Source organism: Triticum urartu, chromosome 2A, assembly GCF_056163025.1.
Source record: "Triticum urartu cultivar PI428250 chromosome 2A, HENAU_Tu73, whole genome shotgun sequence".
In the NCBI taxonomy this organism is placed as follows: Eukaryota; Viridiplantae; Streptophyta; class Magnoliopsida; order Poales; family Poaceae; genus Triticum; species Triticum urartu.
Window position 1 is genome coordinate 746,770,325 of NC_141874.1, and position 26,753 is coordinate 746,797,077.

The following is a 26,753-nucleotide window of genomic DNA, read 5'->3' on the forward strand; positions in this document are numbered from 1 at the left end:
TTTATGAAGACTAACACAATTTCTATGAACATATTTTATTTAAATTTAGCACATTTATCTTTATAGGACACTATAAAAATAGACATCACTATTTTAAATATTTAGTACAGAAAGTGAGCCTTGCTCACTTGATTACAAGAGTAGAGGTACAATCCCTTGAGAGGTATATTAGAGTCCCAATGGCCATATATTTGAAGTTGTGTTTATATTGTTTAGGGAATCTCCAGCCGTTGGCCCCACAGGAGGGGCAAAAAATCGCCCCCTGGGGGCGCGCCGGCGCTAAACCGCGCACTGGGGGCATCACGCCCCAGTCGCGGCGCCCACGGTTAGTCAAAAAAAGTCAAAAACGGCGCAAAAACGACTCAAATTTAATGCAAACATCGGCGAGTTCGTTCAAACTTAAACATATTTTACAAAAAAGAAAAAAACTTCCGCGGGCTACCCCCGCCGTCTCCCTCGCCGCCCGCCCACGCGGTTTTACATGCCGAGGAGGCTGTAGAACCTCGTGTAGTCACCGCCGTCGTCGTCGTCGTCGTCGCTGTCGAGGACCATGACGCCGTGCTCGTCCTCGCGCCCACGCTTGCGGGCGGCGATCTCCTCCAGGGCCCGGCACTGCCGGTGAAGGAAATATGCCCTAGAGGCAATAATAAAGTTATTATTTATTTCCTTATATCATGATAAATGTTTATTATTCATGCTAGAATTGTATTAACCGGAAACATAATACATATGTGAATACATAGACAAACAGAGTGTCACTAGTATATGCCTCTACTTGACTAGCTCGTTAATCAAAGATGGTTATGTTTCCTAACCATGGACAAAGAGTTGTTATTTGATTGACGGGATCACATCATTAGTTGAATGATCTGATTGACATGACCCATTCCATTAGCTTAGCACCCGATCGTTTAGTATGTTTCTATTGCTTTCTTCATGACTTATACATGTTCCTATGACTATGAGATTATGCAACTCCCGTTTGCCGGAGGAACACTTTGTGTGCTACCAAAAGTCACAACGTAACTGGGTGATTATAAAGGAGCTCTACATGTGTCTCCAAAGGTACATGTTGGATTGGCGTATTTCGATATTAGGATTTGTCACTCCGAATGTCGGAGAGGTATCTCTGGGCCCTCTCGGTAATGCACATCACTTAAGCCTTGCAAGCATTGCAACTAATGAGTTAGTTGCGGGATGATGTATTACGGAACGAGTAAAGAGACTTGCCTGTAACGAGATTGAACTAGGTATTGGATACCGACGATCGAATCTCAGGCAAGTAACATACCGATGACAAAGGGAACAACGTATGTTGTTATGCGGTCTGACCGATAAAGATCTTCGTAGAATATGTAGGAGCCAATATGGGCATCCAGGTCCCGCTATTGGTTATTGACCAGAGACGTGTCTCGGTCATGTCTACATTGTTCTCGAACCGTAGGGTCCGCACGCTTAAGGTTTCGATGACAGTTATATTATGAGTTTATGAGTTTTGATGTACCGAAGGAATTCGGAGTCCTGGATGATATCGGGGACATGACGAGGAGTCTCGAAATGGTCGAGACGTAAAGATCGATATATTGGACGACTATATTCGGACATCGGAAAGGTTCCGAGTGAGTCGGGTATTTTTCGGAGTACCGGGGAGTTACGGGAATACGGGGGAAAAGTATTGGGCCTTATTGGGCCATACGGGAAAGAGAGAGGGGCTGCCTAGGGCAGGCCGCGCGCCCCCCAAGGCCTAGTCCGAATTGGACTAGGGGGAGGGGCTGCGCCCCCTCCTTCCTTCCCTTCTCCTTCCTTATCTCCTACTCTTACTACATGGAAGGACTCCTAGTTGGACTAGGAAAGGGAGAATCCTACTCCCGGTGGGAGTAGGACTCCCTAGGGCGCGCCATAGAGAGGGCCGGCCCTCCCCTCCTCCACTCCTTTATATACGGGGGCAGGGGGCACCCCATAGACACACAAGTTGATCTTCGTGATCGTTTCTTAGCCGTGTGCGGTGCCCCCCTCCACGATATTACACCTCGGTCATATTGTAGTGGTGATTAGGCGAAGCCCTGCGACGGTTGAACATCAAGATCGTCACCACGCCGTCGTGTTGACGGAACTCCTCCCCGAAGCTTTGCTGGATCGGAGCCCGGGGAGCGTCATCGAGCTGAACGTGTGCCAAGAACTCGGAGGTGCCGAAGTAACGGTGCTTGGATCGGTTGGACCGGGAAGACGTACGACTACTTCCTCTACGTTGCGTCAACGCTTCCGCTTCGGTCTACGAGGGTACGTAGACAATACTCTCCCCTCTCGTTGCTATGCATCACCATGATCTTGCGTGTGCGTAGGAAATTTTTTAAAATTACTACGTTCCCCAACAGTGGCATCCGAGCCAGGTTTTATGGTTTTATGTTATATGCACGAGTAGAACACAAGTGAGTTGTGGGTGATATAAGTCATACTGCTTACCAGCATGTCATACTTTGGTTCGGCGGTATTGTTGGATGAAGCGGCCCGGACCGACATTACGCGTACGCTTACGCGAGACTGGTTCTACCGACGTGCTTTGCACACAGGTGGCTGGCGGGTGTCAGTTTCTCCAACTTTAGTTGAACCGAGTGTGGCTACGCCCGGTCCTTGCGAAGGTTAAAACAGCACCAACTTGACAAACTATCGTTGTGGTTTTTGATGCGTAGGTAAGTACGGTTCTTGCTAAGCCCGTAGCAGCCACGTAAAACTTGCAACAACAAAGTAGAGGACGTCTAACTTGTTTTTGCAGGGCATGTTGTGATGTGATATGGTCAAGACGTGATGAGATATAAGTTGTTGTATGAGATGATCATGTTTTGTTGAAGTTATCGGCAACTGGCAAAATCCTTATGGTTGTCTCTCTATTGCATAAGATGCAAGCGTCCAATAATTGCTTTACTTTATCGCTATGCGATAGCAATAGTTGCAAGAGCAATTGTTGGCGAGACGACTACGTGACGACATATTGATATAGATCAAGATGATGGAGATCATGGTGTCATGCCGGTGACGATAGAGATCATGACAGTACTTTGGAGATGGAAATCAAAGGCGCGAGATGATGATGGCCATATCATGTCACATATTTTGATTGCATATGATGTTTAGCTTTTATACATCTTATTTTGCTTAGTTTGACGGTAGCATTTTAAGATGATCTCTCACTAATTATCAAGAAGTGTTCTCCCTGAGTATGCACCGTTGTGAAAGTTCTTCGTGCTGAGAGACCACGTGATGATCGGGTGTGATAGGCTCTACGTTCAAATACAACGGGTGCAAAACAGTTGCACACGCGAAATACTCAGGTTATACTTGACGAGCCAAGCATATACAGATATGGCCTCGGAACACGGAGACCGAAAGGTCGAGCGTGAATCATATAGTAGATATGATCAACATAGTGATGTTCACCAATGAAACTGCTCCATCTCACGTGATGATCGGACATGGTTTAGTTGATTTGGATCACTTGATCACTTAGAGGATTAGAGGGATGTCTATCTAAGTGGGAGTTCTTAAGTAATATGATTAATTGAACTTAAATTTATCATGAACTTAGTCCTGGTAGTATTTTGCAAATTATGTTGTAGATCAATAGCTCGCGTTGTTGCTTCCCTGTGTTTATTTTGATATGTTCCTAGAGAAAATTGTGTTGAAAGATGTTAGTAGCAATGATGCGGATTGGATCCGTGATCTGAGGTTTATCCTCATTGCTGCACAGAAGAATTATGTCCTTGATGCACCGCTAGGTGACAGACCTATTGCAGGAGCAGATGCAGACATTATGAACGTTTGGCTAGCTCAATATGATGACTACTTGATAGTTTAGTGCACCATGCTTAATGGCTTAGAATCGGGACTTCAAAGACGTTTTGAACGTCATGGACCATATGAGATGTTCCGGGAGTTGAAGTTAATATTTCAAGCAGATACCCGAGTTGAGAGATATGAAGTCTCCAACAAGTTCTATGGCTAAAAGATGGAGGAGAATCGCTCAACTAGTGAGCATGTGCTCAGATTGTCTGGGTACTACAATCGCTTGAATCAAGTGGGAGTTAATCTTCCAGATAAGATAGTGATTGACAGAATTCTCTAGTCACCATCACCAAGTTAGTAGAACTTCGTGATGAACCATAATATGCAAGGGATAACGGAAACAACTCCCAAGCTCTTCGTGATGCTGAAATCAACGAAGGTAGAAATCAAGAAAACATCAAGTGTTTATGGTTGACAAGACCACTAGTTTCAAGAAAAGGGCAAAGGGAAGAAGGGGAACTTCAAGAAGAACGGCAAGCAAGTTGCTGCTCAAGTGAAGAAGCCCAAGTCTGATCCTAAGCCTGAGACTAAGTGCTTCTACTGCAAAGGGACTGGTCACTGGAAGTGGAACTGCCCCAAGTATTTGGCGGATAAGAAGGATGGCAAGGTAAACAAAGGTATATTGGATATACGTGTTATTGATGTGTACTCTACTAGTGTTTATAGCAACCCCTCGGCATTTGATACTGGTTCAGTTGCTAAGAGTAATAACTCGAAACGGGAGTTGCAGAATGAACAGAGACTAGTTAAGGGTGAAGTGACGATGTGTGTTGGAAGTGGTTCCAAGATTGATATGATCATCATCGCACACTCTCTATACTTTTGGGATTAGTGTTGAACCTAAATAAGTGTTATTTGGTGTTTGCGTTGAGCATGAATATGATTTGATCATGTTTATTGTAATACGGTTATTCATTTAAGTAAAAGAATAAATTGTTGTTCTGTTTACATGAATAAAACCTTATATGGTGACACACCCAATGAAAATAGTTCATTGGATCTCGATCGTAGTGATACACATATTCATAATATTGAAACCAAAAGATGCGAAGTTAATAATGATAGTGCAACTTATTTGTGGCACTGCCGCTTAGGTCATATTGGTGTAAAGCGCATAAAGAAACTCCATGCTGATGGGATTTTGGATCACTTGATTATGAATCACTTGGTGCTTGCGAACCATGCCTTACGGGCAAGATGACTAAAGACTCCGTTCTTCGGAACAATGGAGCGAGCAACTGACTTATTGGAAATAATACATACTGATGTATGCGATCCGGTGAGTGTTGAAGCTCGCGGCGGGTATCGTTATTTTCTAACCTTCACATATGATTTGAGCAGATATGGGTATATCTGCTTGATGAAACATAAGTCTGAAACATTTGAAAAGTTCAAAGAATTTCAGAGTGAAGTGGAAAATCATCGTAACAAGAAAAATAAGGTTTCTACGATCTGATCGCGGAGACAAATATTTGAGTTACGAGTTTGGTCTTCAATTAAAACTATGTGGAATAGTTTCACAAATTCATGCCACCTGGAACACCACAGCATAATAGTGTGTTCGAACGTCATAACCGTACTTTATTGGATATAGTGCAATCTATGATGTTTCTTGCCGATTTACCACTATAGTTTTGGGGTTATGCATTAGAGACAGCTGCATTCACGAAAAAAAAGGGCACCATCTAAATCCGTTGAGACGACACTGTAAAAACTATGGTTTGACAAGAAACCTAAGCTGTCGTTTCTTAAAGTTTGAGGTTGCAATGCTTATGTGAAAAAGTTTCAACCTGATAAGCTCAAACCCAAATCGGAGAAGTGCGTCTTCATAGGATACCCAAAAGAAAAATGTTGGGTACACCTTCTATCACAGATCCGAAGGTAAGATGTTCGTGGCTGAGAATGGATCCTTTCTAGAGAAGGAGTTTCTCTCGAAAGAAGTGAGTGGGAGGAAAGTAGAAAAACTTGATAAGGTAATTGTACCTTCTCCCTTATTGGAAGGTAGTTCATCACAAAAAATCTGTTCTTGTGACTACTACACCAATTAGTGAGGAAGCTAATGATGATGATCATGTAACTTCAGATCAAGTTACTACCGAATCTCGTAGGTAAACCAGAGTGAGATCCGCACCAGAGTGGTACGGTAATCCTGTTCTGGAAGTCATGTTACTAGACCATGACGAACTTGCGAACTATGAGGAAGCGATGATGAGCTCAGATTCCGCGAAATGGTTTGAGACCATGAAATCTGAGATATGATCCATGTATGAGAACAAAGTATGGACTTTGATGGATTTGCCCGTTGATCGGCAAGCCATAGAAAATAAATGGATCTTCAAGAGGAAGACAGACGCTGATAGTAGTGTTACTATCTACAAATCTAGAATTGTCGAAAAAGGTTTTCGACAAGTTCAAGGTGTTGACTATGATGAGAGTTTCTCACTCGTATCTATGCTTAAGTCTGTCCGAATCATGTTAGCAATTGCCGCATTTTATGAAATCTGGCAAATGGATAAACAAAACTACATTCCTTAATGGATTTAAAGAAGAGTTGTATATGATGCAACCAGAAGGTTTTGTCAATCCTAAAGGTGCTAACAAAATATGCAAGCTCCAGTGATCCATCTATGGACTGGTGCAAGCATCTCGGAGTTGGAATATACGCTTTGATAAGTTGATCAAAGCATATAGTTCTATACAGACTTGCGGTGAAGTCTGTATTTACAAGAAAGCGAGTGGGAGCACTACAACATTTCTGATAAGTATATGTGAATGACATATTGTTGATCGGAAATAATGTAGAATTATTCTGCAAAGCATAAAGGAGTGTTTGAAAGGAGTTTTTCAAAGAAAGACCTCGGTGAAGCTACTTACATATTGAGTATCAAGATCTATAGAGATAGATCAAGACATTTGATAAGTTTTTTCAATGAGTACATACCTTGACAAGATTTTGAAGTAGTTCAAAATGGAACAGTCAAAGAAAAAGTTTCTTGCCTGTGTTACAAGGTGTGAAGTTGAGTAAGACTCAAAGCCCGACCACGGCAGAAGATAGAAAGAGAATGAAAGTCATTCCCTATGCCTCAGTCATAGGTTCTATAAAGTATGCCATGCTGTGTACCAGATCTATTGTATACCATACACTGTGTTAAGAGAGGGAGTACAATAGTGATCTAGGAGTAGATCAATGGACAGCGGTCAAAATTATCCTTACTGGAATAAGGATATGTTTCTCGATTACGGAGGTGACAAAAGGTTCGTCGTAAAGGGTTACGTCGATGCAAGTTTTGACACTGATCCAGATGACTCTAAGTCTCAATCTGGATGCATATTGAAAGTGGGAGCAATTAGCTAGAGTAGCTCCATGCAGAGCATTGTTGACATAGAAATTTGCAAAATACATGCGGATCTGAATGTGGCAGACCCATTGACTAAACTTCTCTCACAAGCAAAACATGATCACTTTTTGGGTCTTAATCACATAGCGATGTAAACTAGATTATTGAATCTAGTAAACCCTTTGGGTGTTAGTCACATGGAGATGTGAACCAATCACATAAAGATGTGAACTATTGATGTTAAATCAAATGGCGATGTGATCTAGATTATTGACTCTAGTGCAAGTGGGAGACTGAAGGAAATATGCCCTAGAGGCAATAATAAAGTTATTATTTATTTCCTTATATCATGATAAATGTTTATTATTCATGCTAGAATTGTATTAACCGGAAACATAATACATGTGTGAATACATAGACAAACAGAGTGTCACTAGTATATGCCTCTACTTGACTAGCTCGTTAATCAAAGATGGTTATGTTTCCTAACCATGGACAAAGAGTTGTTATTTGATTGACGGGATCACATCATTAGTTGAATGATCTGATTGACATGACCCATTCCATTAGCTTAGCACCCGATCGTTTAGTATGTTGCTATTGCTTTCTTCATGACTTATACATGTTCCTATGACTATGAGATTATGCAACTCCCGTTTGCCGGAGGAACACTTTGTGTGCTACCAAACGTCACAACATAACTGGGTGATTATAAAGGAGCTCTACAGGTGTCTCCAAAGGTACATGTTGGGTTGGCGTATTTCGAGATTAGGATTTGTCACTCCGAATGTCGGAGAGGTATCTCTGGGCCCTCTCGGTAATGCACATCACTTAAGCCTTGCAAGCATTGCAACTAATGAGTTAGTTGCGGGATGATGTATTACGGAACGAGTAAAGAGACTTGCCGGTAACGAGATTGAACTAAGTATTGGATACCGACGATCGAATCTCAGGCAAGTAACATACCGATGACAAAGGGAACAACGTATGTTGTTATGCGGTCTGACCGATAAAGATCTTCGTAGAATATGTAGGAGCCAATATGGGCATCCAGGTCCCGCTATTGGTTATTGACCGGAGATGTGTCTCGGTCATGTCTACATTGTTCTCGAACCGTAGGGTCCGCACGCTTAAGGTTTCGATGACAGTTATATTATGAGTTTATGAGTTTTGATGTACCGAAGGAGTTCGGAGTCCCGGATGAGATCGGGGACATGACGAGGAGTCTCGAAATGGTCGAGACGTAAAGATCGATATATTGGACAACTATATTCGGACATCGGAAAGGTTCCGAGTGATTCGGGTATTTTTCGGAGTACCGGGGAGTTACGGGAATACGGGGGAAAGTATTGGGCCTTATTGGGCCATACGGGAAAGAGAGAGGGGCTGCCTAGGGCAGGCCGCGCCCCCCCCCAAGGCCTAGTCCGAATTGGACTAGGGGGAGGGGCTGCGCCCCCTCCTTCCTTCCCTTCTCCCTTCTCCTTCCTTGTCTCCTACTCCTACTACATGGAAGGACCCCTAGTTGGACTAGGAAAGGGGGAATCCTACTCCCGGTGAGAGTAGGACTCCCTAGGGCGCGCCATAGAGAGGGCCGGCCCTCCCCTCCTCCACTCCTTTATATACGGGGGCAGGGGGCACCCCATAGACACACAAGTTGATCTTCGTGATCGTTCCTTAGCCGTGTGCGGTGCCCCCCTCCACGATATTACACCTCGGTCATATTGTAGCGGTGCTTAGGCGAAGCCCTGCGACGGTTGAACATCAAGACCGTCACCACGCCGTCGTGCTGACGGAACTCCTCCCCGAAGCTTTGCTGGATCGGAGCCCGGGGAGCGTCATCGAGCTGAACGTGTGCCAAGAACTCGGAGGTGCCGGAGTAACGGTGCTTGGATCGGTTGGACCGGGAAGACGTACGACTACTTCCTCTACGTTGCGTCAACGCTTCTGCTTCGGTCTACGAGGGTACGTAGACAACACTCTCCCCTCTCGTTGCTATGCATCACCATGATCTTGCGTGTGCGTAGGAAATTTTTTGAAATTACTACGTTCCCCAACAGCCGGACCATCTCGTCGCGGAGGTAGTCGTCCCGCGCCCACCGCAGGGCGTCCTCGTCGGAGATGCCGCGCCAGGCTATCTCCTCGTACTCCGCGGGAGGCCGGGCTCCGGCTTGGGCTCGACGAGTTTGAAGTGGCTGGTGGGTGGAGAGGCGTTGGCGCCGATGCGGACGCCGGAGCTGCGGGTGCGCACGCTGACCGGCGTGCCCTGGGGCTCCGGCTTGATGGGGCGGAGGCAGGGCGAGCCACCCGACGAGGAGGAGGACCCCCTGGTCTCCATGCGCCTCGGGGTCCAGGAGCTTCCCCGGTGGCGTGAGAAGGACGGGGGAGCGGGGTACTCGAGGCGCGGCGTGTTGCCGCCCTCGATGTACTCGAGGACGGCCTCCAACGTGCGCCCGGGTATGCCCCACCACCGGTGCCGGCCATTGGAGTTGAGCCTGCCGGAGGGCACGACGCCGTTGGTGGCCTCGAGCTGCTCGGCGTGACGGCGGCGGAAGTAGGGCTCCCAGAGCGGGCTGTCGGGGACGTACCGTGGCCCCTCCCTCGCCGCCCGCGGCAGGGACGCGCGGATGCGTGCGATCTCCGCACGCCGCGCCGCCCCGGTGGGTGGTGGTGGCACCGGCACGCCGCCGGCGCTGATCCTCCAAGCCCCGGGCACCCGCATGTCCGGCGGGACCGGGTACTCGGCCTCGAAAAGGAGGCGAGCCTCGTTCTCGTGGAGATGGCGGCGGCCGAAGCCGTTCGCCGCTGCGCCGTCTCCTGGGAAGCGCTCGGCCATGGGTGCTGGAGACGGTGAGAGAGAGAAGAGGGAGGAACAACGACGGCGAGAGAGGAGAGGGAGGAACGACGACGGCGAGAGAGTACGAGTCGCCGAGTGCGCTGGGGCGCGTCTTATATAGCCCGAGGCGCCGCCCCGTGTGCGAGCCACCGTGAGCACGCGTGGCGCGCGAGGGACGCGCGTCATCCGGCCTTCACTGCGCCGCCCGTGAGCATCAATGGCGCAGGCTGACCGGCGTGGCAGCGCGGCAGCTTTGGCATTGATTCGCCGCGGGAAACGAGGCGATGAGGACGACGAAGGGGCGAGAAGAGGATAGAGTCGCTGATGCGGCGGGCCCGCGGCTGTTTCGTGCCAAAACAGTTCGCCCCAGCGCCCCCGGGCGCCCCCCAGCGCGCCGGGTTCGGCCTGGGTCCGCCGGCGCTGTTTTCGGCCCAAGCCGGCGAAAATCGGGCTCCTGGGGGCGCGACTGGGCCGTTTTTTCGGCGCCGGCGCAAAAAAAATGCCTGGGGAGGCCTTCCTGGGGGCGCGGCTGGAGATGCCCTTAGGCTTCTCATATGTTTTCTGTCGATGATATATTAAATTTGGAGACATGATGTGTATTTGTTTAGTGGATTTTGAGGTAAAAAACAAAGTAAACAAGTTTATTATAAATATATGGGGAATATTCATTTCTAAATTGTAATGCACCATATACAAAATTGTTTGCAAAATTCCGATGTAAAAAGAGTTATGCTTGTAGTGGTGGACAAATTCACAAAGTATGCTCATTGCCTTCCCATGGCACACCCTACATAGAGCAATATGTTGCAAAAACCTTTATTGACAACATCATTAAGCTTTATGGCCCTCCTTCCGTGATCATTTCTGATAGGGACAAAATTTTCATAATTACTCTCTGGAGAAACATATTCACAGAATTCGACATAAAACTGAAATACAACTCATCCTATCACCCACAAATAGATGGACCAACTGAAAGAATTGACCAGTGTCTAGAAAACTACCTTACGTGTATGACCTCTACAGCTCCAAAGAAATAGGTGGCGTGATTACCACCAACAGAGTATTGGTACAATACAACATATCATATAGCCTTGAATATCTCTGCTTTTGAAGCAATGACTAGTTTTCCACCTCTCCTTCTCATTTATATGGTCATACCATCCCTCCTAAACTTGATGTTGTAGAATTCCTAGAAGTCAGACAAAAGATGACTACAAAGTGAAACAAAACCTCCAGGTGGTTCAATATCTCATGAAAAGATGTGTAGATCTTACGAGGAGTGAGCTTCAATTCAAAGTGGGAGATCTCATTTACTTGAAGATGGCTCCCTAGCTATCGAATGGCTGCTTTTGGCTTTTGTTGCACATTGAAGCTCCAACATAAATATTATGGGTCATTCATGATCATTTAGTGAGTGGGTAATATAGCATACAAACTACAATTCCCTAAACACGTCCGCATACACCATGTCTTTCCAAGTCAGGCAACTAAAATAGCACCATGGACCGAAAGCCATTCGTAGTCCTTACTTACCAGTGGTAAACGAGGACGGCACACTGAAGATTTCACCAGCTATTGTTTTACAGGTTCATCAGATACCTCGCAACAATGCTCCGGTGGTCCAGTGTTTGGTTCAGTGGACAAATTTGTCTCTGGAAGTGTCGCTGGAAGAGTCAACCTAGGAGGATTTGACTATATCGAGTACACTTTCCCACAGTTTTTTCAGCAGTGGTAATGGAGTATCCAAGCTTCATCGCCGTGAGGAGATGTCGCAATTTACGGCGGAACAATGTCAGGCATCACTTGTCATAAGCATGTACCATTTCATTCACTATATACAACGACCCATAGTCCAGGCGAGATTGCCATCCAATGGCTCACATGGCTCGCCTGATGGATACAGTGCACTTACTCTACTGTTTTACTTGTTAACATGTAAGGATATATAACAACCATCCAAGAGGACTGTAGCGTATCCTATCTTCCAGCTAATGACTCAACTATTATACTAAATTACTTATATCGAGAAACACAAGCCTCTTCGGGCTGGATACATCTCGAGTTCGTCCCCAATTCCCTTAAATTCATCTCTAGATCTTCCCGGATCTAAGATCATGGATAGTCCAGATCGCCAAAGCAAAGCTCCCAGAGCCATTAAACGGAATCCCCAAAATAATTGTGCTCCTCCGCGGCAGCTCTACATGGTGACCACGGCTGGATACATCCTCGGGTTAGACTTGGCCACGGCGAGCTTCTTTGTTGTACAGCTCCCGGACGGCGTCAGGTACCAGTACTTCAGTAGCTTGGTCCTGTCCCGAGGATATGAGCGTGACGACAACCACCATGAATCCTCTGGTGACGGTGATAACATTTACCTTTTCCATGTGGCGGATAGTTTCAGCTGCAGGTATGGCCAACGATGCTACACTTACGCCCAATTCATACGGGGTCGTTGTTACGGGAAAGTGTGTCAACATTTGGTTGGAAGCTGGAATGAGAAGAACCCCACAGTGAAAATCAGGGGGCAAAAAGATTGGTGGGGAGAGAGTCCGTAGGGGCAAACCGTGCAATGCTACCCGTAAGTGTAGCATTTTTGCAGGTATGGCGCCGCTAGCCCTAGAACGGGACAACGCCGGCCGAGGTAAGACGTGTGGCCATCTTGAGCAGCAAACAGTCGTGGGTTTATCGATGGTCGGGGTCAGGGACAATGCAGAGTTCTTCTTTTTGGCGGTGGAAAGTGGCATGTTCGTCTTGATGTGGTTAGGGAGCACGATAATGGAGAAGGTGTGCCAGAGGGACCCGGACAACGATGAACTCATCCTCGTGTATCCAGTTACCATGGTCTGGCCACCTGTCTTTTCTCCACATCAAGCAAGCACAATAAAATTCAGGAACCTAGGAGAAGCAGAGCAAAGTTTCACGATGGTTCATAGGGACTAGGCTTATTAGTACATGGGCCTTTTTTTGCAGTTTGCTAGATGTAAAATAAAACTAGAACTCAGACCTCATTTGTGCATTTTATTTCGAGTGAATTCCGGTTTTTACCCCCTATTTTGACATTTTTGACACTACTTATCCCATTTAGCGAAATTTCATCCATTTTACCCCATTTAACAAAAGTTCTGCCACGATTTACCCTGTTTAAAATTTTATGAGTGTTCTGCCAGACAGGTCTCAATTGTGAAGTCTAGCTGGCATGCCACATCGATGGTTTTTTCCTGCTTATTTTTCTCTCTCGTGAACCAGTCCTCACGGCTTCTCCCGACCGGACCGGTCCGATGGAGGTCACTTGCGTCTCGTCCAACGCATAATGCCTGAGTCGACCATGCTCCTTACTCACGCCTAATAGATTGCATCGCCCGTCCAGGCTTCTGCCCACACGTACCCATCAGGCTCGCTCGAACTTATGGTTAGGGATTGTCAGGCAACGGCAGCGGCGTGATTTCATACCTCCTCGAGCGGCGTTATATATGGTCGTGACATCAAGGCAAGAAATGACCCCGTGGAATCCGGCTCCGTCAATCTCGCCGACGTCTGGGCGCGACATCAAGGCAAGAAATGACCCCATGTAATCCGGCTCCATCAAGCTCGCCGACGTCGGCGTGGGCGCGTCCATGTACATGCCCCATCAGGTTGTGCTCGGTTGCAGATCTATGGGGGCCGCTCGTCCAACAAATCAGCAAGGTTGGTGAACAAGCAAAAGCCCTCACGTCGTACCCCATTCCACATGATTTTGACCATCTCCATCATATGTGTATTATGAAGTTTTCCTGACTCATGCATTGGCCGGTGAGGCGTTTGATTCAGACAGAATTAAAATGCTTATTAGAAGATCATGTGTATACATATTACCCATCTATAACTGACGTACATTGATTTAAAGTTTTTTCACCATTTTGAATATTGTTGAAATTCTTTTTTTTTCTTTGTTTGCAGCGTGTGTGTGATTCGAAGGAAGGCGAACAATGTGTGCTATGAATATTGGAGGCCAGAGTGGTGCGGCCCAACTTACGCCTTGTGCGTTGGACGCGAGCGACCTGCTCTGGCGATCATATCAGGCCAGCCCAGTCGAGCGAAGCTGCGAGGACTGGTTCAACGTGGAGAAAAATAGGTATGTAAAAACTGTTGATGGGGCATGCTAGGTGGACCTAACAATTGGGACCTGCTCATCAGAATGCTCGCAAAATTTTAAAATGAGTAAATTGTGGCAAAACTTTTGCTAAATAGGGTAAAATGGATGAAATCCTGCTAAATAGGGTAATTAGTGTCAAAAACATCAAAATAAAGGGTAAAAACCAGAATTCACTCTTTTATTTCCTTCTGCATTTTCATTGAAGGTTCGCTGTTTGTCTACTTCATGTCATGGAACTCTATCTTCATTGAAGAGTTGCTGAATTTGGGTTCAATTTCAATGACCATAGGTTCTGTTGTTATACTACTACTACATTCACATGTTACTGTTAATGGTTGGATACGATCTACAACTCTGGCATCCATTGTACTCCCTCCCTTCCGAATTACTTGCCGCAGGTATGGATATATCTAGATGTATTTTAGTTCTAGATACATCCATTTCTGTGACAAGTAATTTGGAACGGAGAGAGTACATATTTGGAAGGAAAAGAGAGTATTTCAAATACATAAAGGGTATAATTGACATTTAACACTCATTCTTGTTGTAAAAATAGTTCGAACTGATGAAGAGAGGCAGGCATTTCAACACTTGTGCCCAAGTACCATTTTACACTGGAAAAGGACTTGTAAGGTTGAGCAACAATGATGATAAGTATTATTAAAAATCCAAAAAAAAAAGTTAACCAACTGCAGCATGTATGATAAGCATATTTTCATTCTCTTATTGGATTATGAGTGTGTGGTGCAATTGATTTTGACACACGAAGCACTGCATGACACTAGCTAGCTAATCTTCCTGCACGGCGGCAGCGGCTTGCCGCACAGGCACAGGTTGTGCGCGTACGCCGCCGCCGGGAACAGGTTGCCCGCACAGCTTGTTCCCTCTGAAGCTCGCGTGCCGGACGCCCGCCATCCTACTGAAGTTGTCCGGTATCCTCCCGACGATGGCGTTGCGGGAGAGGTCCAGCCACTCCAAGCTCGCCATGGCCGCCATGGTTGCGGGAATGACGCCCCCGATTCTGTTCCGTGAGATGTCCAGCCTCTCTAGGCCATGCAGCTTCGAGATCGAGCTCGGTATCTGGCCACCGATGGCGTTCCTCGACACGTCGAGACACTTCAGGCTCCCGCCGCCGTCCAAGTCGGGCAGCGCGCCGGTGAGCATGTTCTTGGACAGGTCGAGGCGCCACAGCTTCTGCAGGCCGAACAGTGACTTCGGAATGGGGCCTACGAGCAGGTTGTCGTCGAGGGCGAGAGAGCTCAGAGACCCGAGCAGGTTGCCGATCTGCGGTGGAATCCTGCCGGTGATCTTGTTGCGGCTCAGCGACAGGTCGGCAAGGTGCCGCAGGTCGCCGAGCGACGCCGGCATCTCGCCGGAGAAGCTGTTGTTGCTCAAGTCAAGCAGCGCCAGGCTCTTGAACCGCCCTACAAATTCCGGGACGACGCCTGACAAAAGGTTGCCGCTCAGGTCGAGGTACGCCAAGCTGGACAGGTTCCCGTAGCTCGACGGGATCGCCCCCGTGAGGCGGTTCCCGGCGAGGTTGATCTGCTCGAGACCGCGAACGCCCCCGAGCTCCGGCGGCAGGGGCCCTCCAGCCGGTTGCCGGCGAGCGACAGGTAGCGGAGGGAGCTCATCTTCGACAGCACCTTCCCCGGGACGCCGCCGGCGAGCGCGTTGCCCTCGAGGTAGAGCTGCTGGAGGCGCGTGAGCCGCGAGAGGGCGTCCGGGACGGCGCCTCCGATCGGCCCCATGTCACGGATCACCAGGGACTCCAGGAACTCGAGGCCGCCGACGGACGGGGAGATGGCGCCCGCCATGTGCCGGCGTCACAGGCCACGCCCTCCCACCCGCCGCCGCAGCAGTCGTCGCCGGCCCACGTCGCCAGGGTGCCCGTCGTGTCCATGGTGATGCCGGCCTTGAAGCCCAGCAGCGCGGCACGGTCGGCGGGCCAGCACGTCGGGGTCGGCTTGTTGCCGCTGCTCGTGCCGGCGGCCGCATGGCCGGACAGCAGTGCGGCGGTGGCGAGCAGGAGAAGCAGAGCACGAAGCATTGTATTTGGTCAAGTACAAGTTGTACTGGTGATCGATGTGGTGCGTGCACAATGTAGTATTTGTAGCTGGAGCTGGTGGTGCAATGCATGGGATTGGTATGGGAGCCTCGTATGCATTTACTTTGTTCATGCGTCGGAGCCTCTGCATGGAGCCTGGCAGGCCACTCCGGTGCATGAACGGAACGTTTGAATTGGCGCCTTTGGGAGCGCGACGGCTCACATGCGTGAGACTCCTATAGTAACTGTAGCTAATTTGCACTTCAAGAATGTGAATCTGCAAGTTCTGAAAGAAGCATGAGAATATCGTGCTGTGCAAAATATCTGGGAAGATCCCTGGAAAAACCCTCCGCCGTTTCAAAATATTTGAAGCTCTCTGTTTGTTAAGTGAAATATCTTCAAGTTTGACCAAACATCTACAACACCAAATTAGTTTTATCAGATTCATTCTACAACGTACTTAAGCATTGTATATATTTCATGCTGTAAATATTAAATATTTTTTATGTACATGGTCAGACTTACGAATTTTGACCTAGGGCAAACCTAAGACTTCAAAACATTTGGAACAAAGGTAATATATCTCAGAAGAATACATCACAGCCACCCGACCTAGGTACTGCTAATGATTATTCTTAAATTGGATGTAGCGCAAGAATCCAGGCTGCTCTCCGCCGGGGAGCAAGACCTCCGTGCCAGACTCAAGAGGAGGGTGATCAGTTTGTCGGTGCTCGAGCGCTCTCGGAAAAAGCAATGTGCACGTATCACCAGCCTGAAGGAGGGCGATGCCAATACGAAATTTTTTCACCTGTGGGTGAATGCTAGGAGGCGTAAAAATCACATTCTGCGACTCAAGCACAACAACGGGTGGGCAACCGAGCATGAGCGCAAGGAGGAGATTATCTTTGATCACTTCTCCAATGCCCTTGGGTGGGGCGCCCGGAGAGAAAAAGACCTCAACTGGGACAACCTAAACTTTCCGGAGCTGGAGCTACAAGAGCTTGGTGCCCCATTCACTGAGGATGAGGTCAAATCAGCCATTAATGAAATGCCGAGCGACAAGGCTCCCGGACCAGATGGTTTCACTGGAGCTTTTTTCAAAAGCTGTTGGGAGATCATCAAGGGGGATGTGATGCACGTAATTCACTCCTTTGGGAATTTGCAAACCTCCAACTTGCAGTGGCTAAATTCAGCAAATGTGGTTCTTCTCCCAAAGAAGGAGGGGGCGGAGGGCATCGCCGACTACAGACCGATTAGTTTGATTCATGCCATCGCGAAGATTATAGCCAAGATGCTTGCAATGAGGCTCAGCCCGCACATGAATAGACTCGTTTCCAACGCCCAGAGCGCTTTCATAAAAAAGAGGAGTATTCATGATAACTTCATGTATGTGCGGAATATGGCTCGCCGTCTCAACCGAGGCAAAACACCATCCTTGTTGTTCAAGCTAGATATCCGGAAAGTCTTTGATTCCGTGCGCTGGGACTACATTCTTGATCTTCTACAACGACGGGATTTTCCAAGCATTTTCCGGGATTGGATCGCTGCACTTCTTCGTACCTCCTCTTCCAGAGTCTTGCTGAACGGGGTGCCGGGACAACCGATAAAGCACGGCCAGGGCCTACGGTAGGGTGACCCGGTATCCCCGCTACTATTTGTCCTCGCCATTGACCCGCTTCAGCAATTGCTAGATCTGGCCACGACTAAAGGGCTACTGCACAAGATTAGGGGTCGTGGCTCCTCCTTTCGTACCTCCCTTTACGCCGATGATGCGGCTATTTTTGTTAAGCCAATAAAAGACGATGTAACCAACCTTGCCACCATTCTGCATTGCTTTGGAGAGGTCACCGGTCTCTGCACTAATCTTCACAAAAGCTCAGTCGTCCCTATCCGCTGTCAGAACTATGATCTTGACAACATCCTCCAGGGGCTCACGGCGGCGCGGGCTTCCTTCCCCCTGAAGTACTTGGACCTTCCTTTGTCAGTTCGGAGGCTCAAGCGTGTGGACTTCCAATATCTCGAAGATAAAGTGGCTACCAAGCTTATTCCTTGGGAGGGAAGATATATTGTTGCTTCGGGTCGTGGGGTCTTGGTCATGTCGGTCATGACCTCCTTGGTGGTCTACACTGCCACGGCCCTCGTCATCCCTCCCGGCATTTTAAGCAACATCACCAGGCTGGAGCGTGCCTTCTTCTGGTCGGGGTCTAGCAAAACGACCGGGGCCAAATGTAAAGTCAACTGGGAAAGCGTCTGTAGGCCTAAGGAGTGTGGCGGCCTTGGTGTGCTCAATCTTGCGATTTTTTGCCAAGCACTCAGACTCCGCTGGTTGTGGCTCGAGTGGACGGACCCTTCTCAATTGTGGGTTGGGCTTGGAAATCCATGCGACAAGGACGACAAAGCTTTTTTCTATGCCTCCACTACTATCACGATTGGGGATGGGGCGCGCGCCCCTTTTTGGGAGTCCCCATGGCTCAATGGGAGGAAACCAAAAGATATTGCCCCGCTTATTTTTGACGCCTCCAAGAGGAAAACCTGGAAGGTCAGGGAGGCATTATCACAGAATGTCTGGATCACCAAGATCAATATGACGACAATATTCACACTCGAGCACATTCGGCAATTCCTGGATCTTTGGATCCTCCTTCGCGGAGTGCAGCTACAAGTGGGCGTGGAGGATACCATTTTGTGGAAACACACGGCCTGTGGGAGCTACTCGGCATCTTCGGCTTATAACGTGCACTACTTGACAATCACCCGTTCTGCCATGTACAAGGTGGTCTGGACAGCCTGCCCCCCCCCCCCCCCTCCGAAAGTAAAATTTTCTTGCATGGCTTGCCATCCAAGACAGGTTATGGACATCCGTTCGCTTGGCCAAGCAAGGGTGGCCAAATAGTGGCCCGTGCACCTTCTGTAGGCGTGAACAAGAGACCGTTGAGCACATTTTCTTTCAATGTAGATACACCTTGAGAGTTTGGGAGATGGTCAGAGCTTGGCTTCAACTCATTGATTTGAATACTTCAGGTTGGGCGGCTTACAGGAGCATCCATGAGTGGTGGTGTGAATCGGCTTCCGCCCACAGTGCTCACAAAAAAGTGATGCCGTCTATCTCCATGCTCGTTTCGAAAGCAATTTGGGATGAGAGGAACGCATGGGTTTTTCGAGGCCGCTCCGCTCCAACGTTTACCACCCTCCAAGCAATCAAGCACGAGGCGACGCTATGGGTCCTGGCAGGGGCAAAACATTTGGGTCCTCTGATGCTGGGAGAGTAACGGCTTGTATTTTCTTTTCGGCCTTTGGCCGGTGCCTGAAAACCTTGTTAAACCTCCTTCTTATTTAATGAATGGGGCAAATCTTTTGCCTCCGTTTCAAAAAAAAACATTTCAGCAAACTGAGTAATGAAATTGCTCTCTTGTTCCGCAATAGCGAGATAATTCACCACTTTCCACCGTTTTCCATATGATATTCTCCCTAAATCCAGATTGCAAGATTCAAGCAACAGACAATTCCATAGCTGAACATCACAGAATGGCCTCGAAATGGTTTCCAACTGTGTAGTTCGGGCCACTGACAAGATACGTTGCCTCGTTAGCATTAACAAGGCGTAACCTTACTGGAGCCAACAGGTGCTACAACACACTATCAATAAATAACGAACAGGTGGTACAACACGACCAGCTAAACGTACTAGGCAACAAAAATTCATCCAGGTGTGCTTCTTAGGTGTGTAGCTCGGGGACAGAAACTCCGCAGGGCATCCCTTCGCCCATCGCAGCAAGTTATCGAGCCCCCCTAAACATTACCACTATTGCCAAACGCAAACCTTCAAGACAATAATTAATGCAGACCATACAGGATCAGTCCAGCGGCGCGTTCTCTTTGATCACCGCTGACAAGTTTGTAGCCGCCTCTTCGTTTTTCAGTCGGAGTAAGTATGTTCGAGCTACAACATTGCCACCATCTGATTCAGACTGCGCATCCTGTGAAAATACAGCACGGATCAGAGTCATACTGGGTGACATATGCGCTGCACATATAGCACGATGGTACTTACTGAAGTGTGAAATATCGAGGCAACCGTGTTCTTTTGAACACTCATTTTTATCCCCTTGTAGATCATAGCATTCAGAAGAATCTTGCCGACCTGCTACCAGAAATCAGTCATTAATATTTTGTTCGCAACCAGAAATAATCTGACAGCAATATAACAGATAGCAAAAGGGGAAAGGGCGATTTCAGACAAACTGCCAGCCAAGATGATAGAAATATCCAAGAAAAAAAAATTCTACAGCACTAAATACTGTATGAAACCCAGGACAAATGAATCTGTTCTACATTTTAGAAACAGAGAAGTTCAGCAAACACACCAATAGTAAAACAATTACTGGAATGGAATACTTTGCAAAACTATATGAGATGCAGGCATTTCACGTTTGAGATGCAACTGAAGACAAATGAACTTGGATTAGTATATGTCAGCAGAAAAGGAAGAGCACATACATCATTTCTGATAACAACTGTTGGGGTGGACTCTTTCGAAGCTTTCTCTGCACCCTCTTTACATCTGATAGAGAGCTGACCAACACCAATGTCTTTCCAACCCTTGGTAGCATCATCGTGCTACATGAATGGAAAAAGAAGTTGTGAAATCACATGCTAAGCATATTTTGCAGAACACTTGAATAGTAGCACTGGGGAACATAAGTTATAAATCTATGAACAAAAGTACAATGCTAAACAGGGAAGAGTGGAAATGATACCTTCACATACACCTTGCATTTGGCTTCATGAACAACAACTATTCCTTTCTCTTCTGCTTTCTTTACAGAAGGGCTGCTTGGTTGCTCGGCTTCAGCATCTGACCATTCAAACAAGAGTAGAATTAAGTATTGAGGAGCGCGTCCAGTGATAGGGGTTCAAACAAGAGTAGAATTAAGTATTGAGGAGCGAGTCCAGTGATAGGGGTTGGCCACAAAATAACCTAGCTTAAGTAAAACAGTTCCTGATATCAAAGAGACAAGAAAAATTCACCCATACACCCCTGTCCGTGCGTGCGCTCAAGTCAATTATTACTAAAGTTTATGTTACACCATCATCTATTAAAAAACAGTATAGGTACCCCCTCAGTATAAACCACCGTTGTTTTTTGCTGGCATGGAATCCAACCAGGGAATACACGTCAGTATGATATCTAAATTAGCAGTAAATAGTCAGGTTAGCATCTTGAGTGGCTGGGCCTGGAACTCACTGGCTGGTGGACACTCAGCTTTGAAACCTTCAGCCACTACCCCACAGTACACTCCTGCCTCCAGCCTGTGCTATGCAACAGCAGTGCTCGACATATTGTGCAACACTACCTCATCCGCTGCTCATACTCCACCCAGGCGGAAAAAAACGAAAAGCAGCTGCGATGTCGAACATGTCGGCCTCAACACCTCACAAATCAACCTTGGAAGAGGATTAATGCAGTAGGAATATAAAACGGCTCACTGGCAGCGTTAGACATATGAAGTAGACTATAATTAAATTTTGGGATGGACTCAATTTTTGCTTTAAGAGTCATGATCTCCTAGAATGTGACAATGGGGCAAGATAACCAAGCCATTAGATCAATCAAGACAAAAAATTCGCACTCTTGAATGATAAACTGCATCTTGTAATGAAATCTTGAGCATTCCGTGAGAGACAGTGGGTGGGGGGGATTGGGGATGATACAGTGATGTGGTACAATTAACTGATGTGGGAGATGCTTTTTGCCACTGTGGAAATGTTAGATGGTGCCTGCAGCCAGCAGGCGAAAACCACCTACAAGATGCCATTGAGGGTTGACTTATACAGCAAGGGTGTTCCTTACACGGTTGTATAGCTGAGGGTGTACACTGAATTGTCATAACACGGGTGGAGCGGCAAATTGGACTTTCCCATAACTTAACAAATTGGTAGATACACACCTTCATCCGCATCAGCTGAAGCTTCAGCAGCTTTGTTGTTTCCTGATCCTGAAAAACAACAATAAGAAAATTTGATTATTCCATCGACCTAGAGGACTCGTAATACAAAATCAATTAAGTTCCTACAACACCGTCAATAGAATGATCAAATTGCCTTTTCATCATCAGAGTTTCACGTGTCTGTGTGTTAGGCAAAACCAAGGATTGCATCAAGCCAATTACATGTTTTTCTTTTCTGAACTGCGTAGGAAATGGTATGTTTGGATCAAATGTAAACAGAAACATGGTTAACTTTGGGGCACTTGATAAATAATATTGATTAATATTAGCTCTGATATGGATTTGTTTGTCAATTGCCATTACACAAAATAGGATATAATGTTTCCATGGGGCAGAACATACATGTTTGGCAAGGATAGAACTGGTTGACTACGAAATAAATAGGGAAACACAAACAAACATGGCCCAGTAGGATTTGGTTGGGTTGACGATACATCAATCATACAACCATAGTGCTAAAATGACAATAGGCCATTACAATTCAAAGCTTTGCCATTCCCTTCCAAATATTGTGGACAGGCCTCATTCAAATAAATGCCACAAATACAATTATGTGAAATATACACGTGAACCAACCAATCATAAAGGACGCACTAATGCCAAGAAAAAGAGAAGTAAAATACCAGTGAAAATTGGTTGCTGGTTCATTGAAAACAGTGTTGAGGTTGACATGTTAAAACTGGAACCAGGGGTAGAAAAAATGGACGGAGTAGTTGGTGTTGAAAAGCCGTTATTTCCACCAAACTGGAAAGTCGATTTGCTGCTATCACCAGGCGTGTTAGTTGGTGTTGAAAAGCCGTTATTTCCACCAAACTGGAAAGTCGATTTGCTGCTGTCGCCAGGAGTGTCCTTGTTATCAAATATGCCTGCACATCATTATGACACAATCAACAAAATAAATATATAACTACCAAGTCTGGAAAAAGTTACAACAAGCAAAATACAATATGGCATATAAAGGTATAAACTGGTGAATAGTTATACCGCCAAAAGGTGCCGTTTTCTTCTGAGAAGGGAGTGAGAACATATTCGGTGAGCTTGAGTTCTGAAAAGCTAGGGAGCTGGCTCCTGTAGTTGGACTCTTCTGTCCATTATCTGATCCTGGCTGTACCATAAACTTGCTATTGACAGTTGCTGGCGTAGCAGTCTTCTCCTCATTGGCTGGACTTGGGGATGAAACAGCTGTTGTACCTGATTTATTCTGCCTAAGCCAATTGACAACATCCTTGAAATTTTCCTAAGGGGAGAGAATAACATGAGATCAAGACATTATGACTTTAAGAAAAATCTGACTGACTGCTGACATAACATCTGAGTGCCAAAATACCATCTAAGCAGTACCAATAGGTGACAAGTTCAAAAGTAGTATGTGCTGGCAAAACAATACTCCATCCAGTTCACGAAAAAGTGACGTTTGGATATTGGCAGTCTTCAAATATAGCTTTGATCAATAGTTCAAATTCTGAAAATAGTTCTTTACACAAATCCGTGCATATGATTTTCAAGTTTCCAGTCTAAATGTTAAAAACAACATAGAAGGTCAAAGTTTTCAGAGCTTTGACTTAAGACATGTCCAAAACGTCACCTTTTTGTGAACAGGAGGGGTAATCAATTACAATTTACAAATAGCTTTTTATTGCATGGAAGGATGCATAGGATAGTAATTGGATGGTCTGCTAATCATATTTATCAGTAACACACTTGAAGAGATGACAGCTGACTTATTAGTTACACACTCGAGAAGCTGTAACCCGGTTCTGATAGCAGATCGTTAGAGCCTTTAGTTCAGAGGGTGTGAGGCAGGAGCTTGATGGCCGACGAGCACTTGAAGGGTAGGCACCGTTGAGGCCACAATAGGCAGCAAGGAAAGAGAAGAGTTTAGGGACAAGACTAACTTTACTGATAACTTGAGATTCACATACAGCGTATTAGCTCCTTATACATTGGAGTTGGAGAGTCCAACTCAAAGCAATAGAGTGGAAACCTACAGAACTCTCCTGGTCTGATATGAACCTATCAATCTAGTATCAGTCCAGACTCTATACAACTCCAGGATCCAACAGGGAGTCTCTTGTTCTGATCCAAACTGCTGCTAAGGTGCAGGCAATCCTACTGCTGGCTTGGGCTCTCGCCTGCTATAGTGTACTCCCCACGTGACATGATTTCATAAGTACAGTTCCACAGTCAACATGAAAAATTAGCACATCCAACAAATCTAAATGAAAACGAGGGCATATGGTAGTTTGATATTCGTACTCATAACATGGTTCATCTTCACATTGTTGTCTGGTTGTGAACACTGTTGATGTCTATTTGTTCAAAAATTCCTAATAATTTTAAACTAATCCTAGCAAGTCAGGAAGTAAATTATACTCTGTATACTGGAATACTAACGTCCACAAATCCACCACACATGCACGCCATGCACAAAACAAAGCAAATTGTGATAGCGATACATTTTATCAATGGCCACAGGAAAATATTAAATCTCTAGTCAAGGACTGTTGAATAAAGAAAACACCTTACAAGCTTGTGAAGCTTACCATTATTTCAGAAGCATGGGATAAGTAATCTTTCACGCCATCCTCCCAAAGTTCGGCTGGATGGTTTTGCAACTGCGATTGCACCCAGCTGCTCAAAATAAACAGGTAGATGAGTGTTTACTCACTTCGCACCAGAGGGAATATGCAGCATGAATGCCGAAAATGTACTTTAAAAAACTGTATTCAGGGATCTCTAAAAATATGGTAGTAACTAAAAAATATTCTTTATGGGCTGACTGAGGACTAGATATTCAGAAACGACTTTAAGTAGAGCTGAAACAATAAACATGATAGGACAAAATGTACGCCACAGAATTTCAGATTAAGTGACTGAGATGACGCGAGGCAAGCTAGAAGATGAAGAAGTGTCCAACCTTGCAAACTGGGTATTCAGTGCCCTCACGTGCCTGTTGGCAGCCTCGGCCCGTCGGGGGTCTAGAGCAGCGGCTCCTGTATGGGGAGGCTCTGCCCTGTGGACGTCCATTGCTCTCTTCCTTGACAGCTGCAAAAAAATGTGCAACGAATTAACAGAGGCAGATTTTACAGCAAGAAAAATCAACAGAAATATCTAAGATACAATCTTGTTAGAGACCGCGGAAGTAGAGCTACAAGCTCACACCGAAACAATCGTAAAGGGGAAATTTTTACTGTGCAGCAACTGCACTTGGTGTGGGATTGTTGGCAATAAACAGTAGAGCGTCTGCAGTAGCGCGGTGCATAGGTGATGCGCGTTCAGCTTCCAGCGTTTGAGGCCGAGAGCTGCCACTAGGGGCGGATCTAGACGGTGCGCCGGACCGGGCGTGCGGCGGCGCGCCCGCCCAGGCCAGAAGTTGCGAAGGTGCGGTTGGGATTTAACCAATCGCCGGAGAAGAGCAACGGCGTACCTCGGAAGTGGGCAAAGGCTGTGGGCAGGAGCGCGGGACGACGGACGGGGACGGCGGCGGCGGCGGCCCGCGAGGGACGGGGTGCTGGGAGCCGGAGGGGGAGGGCGGGCGGAGAGAGCGAGAAAGCGGTGCGGGGAAGAGCGGGGACGGCGGGCGGGCGGTAGCGGCGAGAGGCGGGCGGGGGTGGGAGCCGGCGGGGGGGAGGGGGGAGGCGTCGGCGGCGAGGCAAGTAGGGTCTGGCTGGGAGGAAGAGAAGATAAAGGTGTGGAAGGGAAGGGAAGGAGGCCCGCTCTCAGCGCTGCCGATAATGGGCCTGTCACAGGCCGGTCCGTTTAGCGCACGTGATTCATTTTATTTTTTGAAAATAATAATAGAATATACATGTACAAATATCGACTTTTTTTAAAAAAGCAACAGATTTTCGTCAGATAACAGACATGTCGTTTGTTTGAGAAATTAAATCATGGATTATAGACCCAAAACATATAAGATTTTTCACTAAGTGAGTTCTTCGCTAGGTTGTGAGGCGCTTCATTTGCTGCATGTATATGAGACACTCGCAAAGTCCAGCGCTTTGCACTCAAGTATCATTGCAACATCTGAGCCCACATGTGTTTCTGGTTGCTGCACTGCTTCCACCACAAAGCTACAACCTGACTCAGTTATCACTTTGTTACATCCAACTCTCAGCCATTCCGGATCGCTGTCATCTCAGCTGAGTCAACGCTTGTCACCTAAGGAACGAACCATGTTGCCGCAGCAATGAAGTTCCCTCTTCCATCACGGGCCATAGCACCTGTTGCACACCTGAGAGTGTTTCAACACGAAAAGCAGCATCAACATTGATTTTGACCACATCCCTAATCGGCCTTTTCCACATATGATCATGGTTTTCTTGTAGGCTAACTCGTCATATAACTTCGAGTATAATTTGTTGCTAAAACTTTTATTGAAACCACGGCTCTTTCAAGGTTTTGAATTGGCTCTACTTTGATATGTTGACGACGTTGCCACCATAGGTACCAGGCTGCTACCATCATAAGTTCCGCAGTCGGCAGTCCATCCGTGACTGAGTTTATCCTGCTTAGGATCTCAACAGTAATAGAGCCTGATCGGTCCTGCCTT

General features: G+C 46.7%; 2 protein-coding genes and 1 pseudogene across 2 annotated transcripts; all 3 read right to left on the bottom strand.

Moving 5' to 3' along the window:
• Positions 1-9,309: 9,309 nt before the first annotated feature.
• LOC147987634 (uncharacterized) lies at positions 9,310-10,011 on the bottom strand. The gene has a single exon (XM_087542459.1). The coding sequence runs from the start codon at positions 10,009-10,011 to the stop codon at positions 9,310-9,312; it is 702 nt and encodes a 233-aa protein (XP_087398585.1).
• A 4,907-nt stretch (positions 10,012-14,918) lies between these two features.
• On the bottom strand, positions 14,919-16,269 carry LOC125534526 (uncharacterized; annotated as a pseudogene).
• A 3,352-nt stretch (positions 16,270-19,621) lies between these two features.
• On the bottom strand, positions 19,622-25,799 carry LOC125540321 (Pleckstrin homology (PH) domain superfamily protein). Its single transcript, XM_048703928.2, has 10 exons — positions 25,629-25,799; positions 25,119-25,246; positions 24,745-24,832; positions 23,186-23,438; positions 22,825-23,067; positions 22,142-22,189; positions 20,951-21,048; positions 20,691-20,810; positions 20,245-20,334; positions 19,622-20,170 (listed from the first exon to the last, which is right to left on the bottom strand). The coding sequence occupies exons 2-10, from the start codon at positions 25,226-25,228 to the stop codon at positions 20,048-20,050; spliced, it is 1,173 nt and encodes a 390-aa protein (XP_048559885.1). The 5' UTR covers positions 25,229-25,246; positions 25,629-25,799; the 3' UTR covers positions 19,622-20,047.
• Positions 25,800-26,753: the final 954 nt, after the last annotated feature.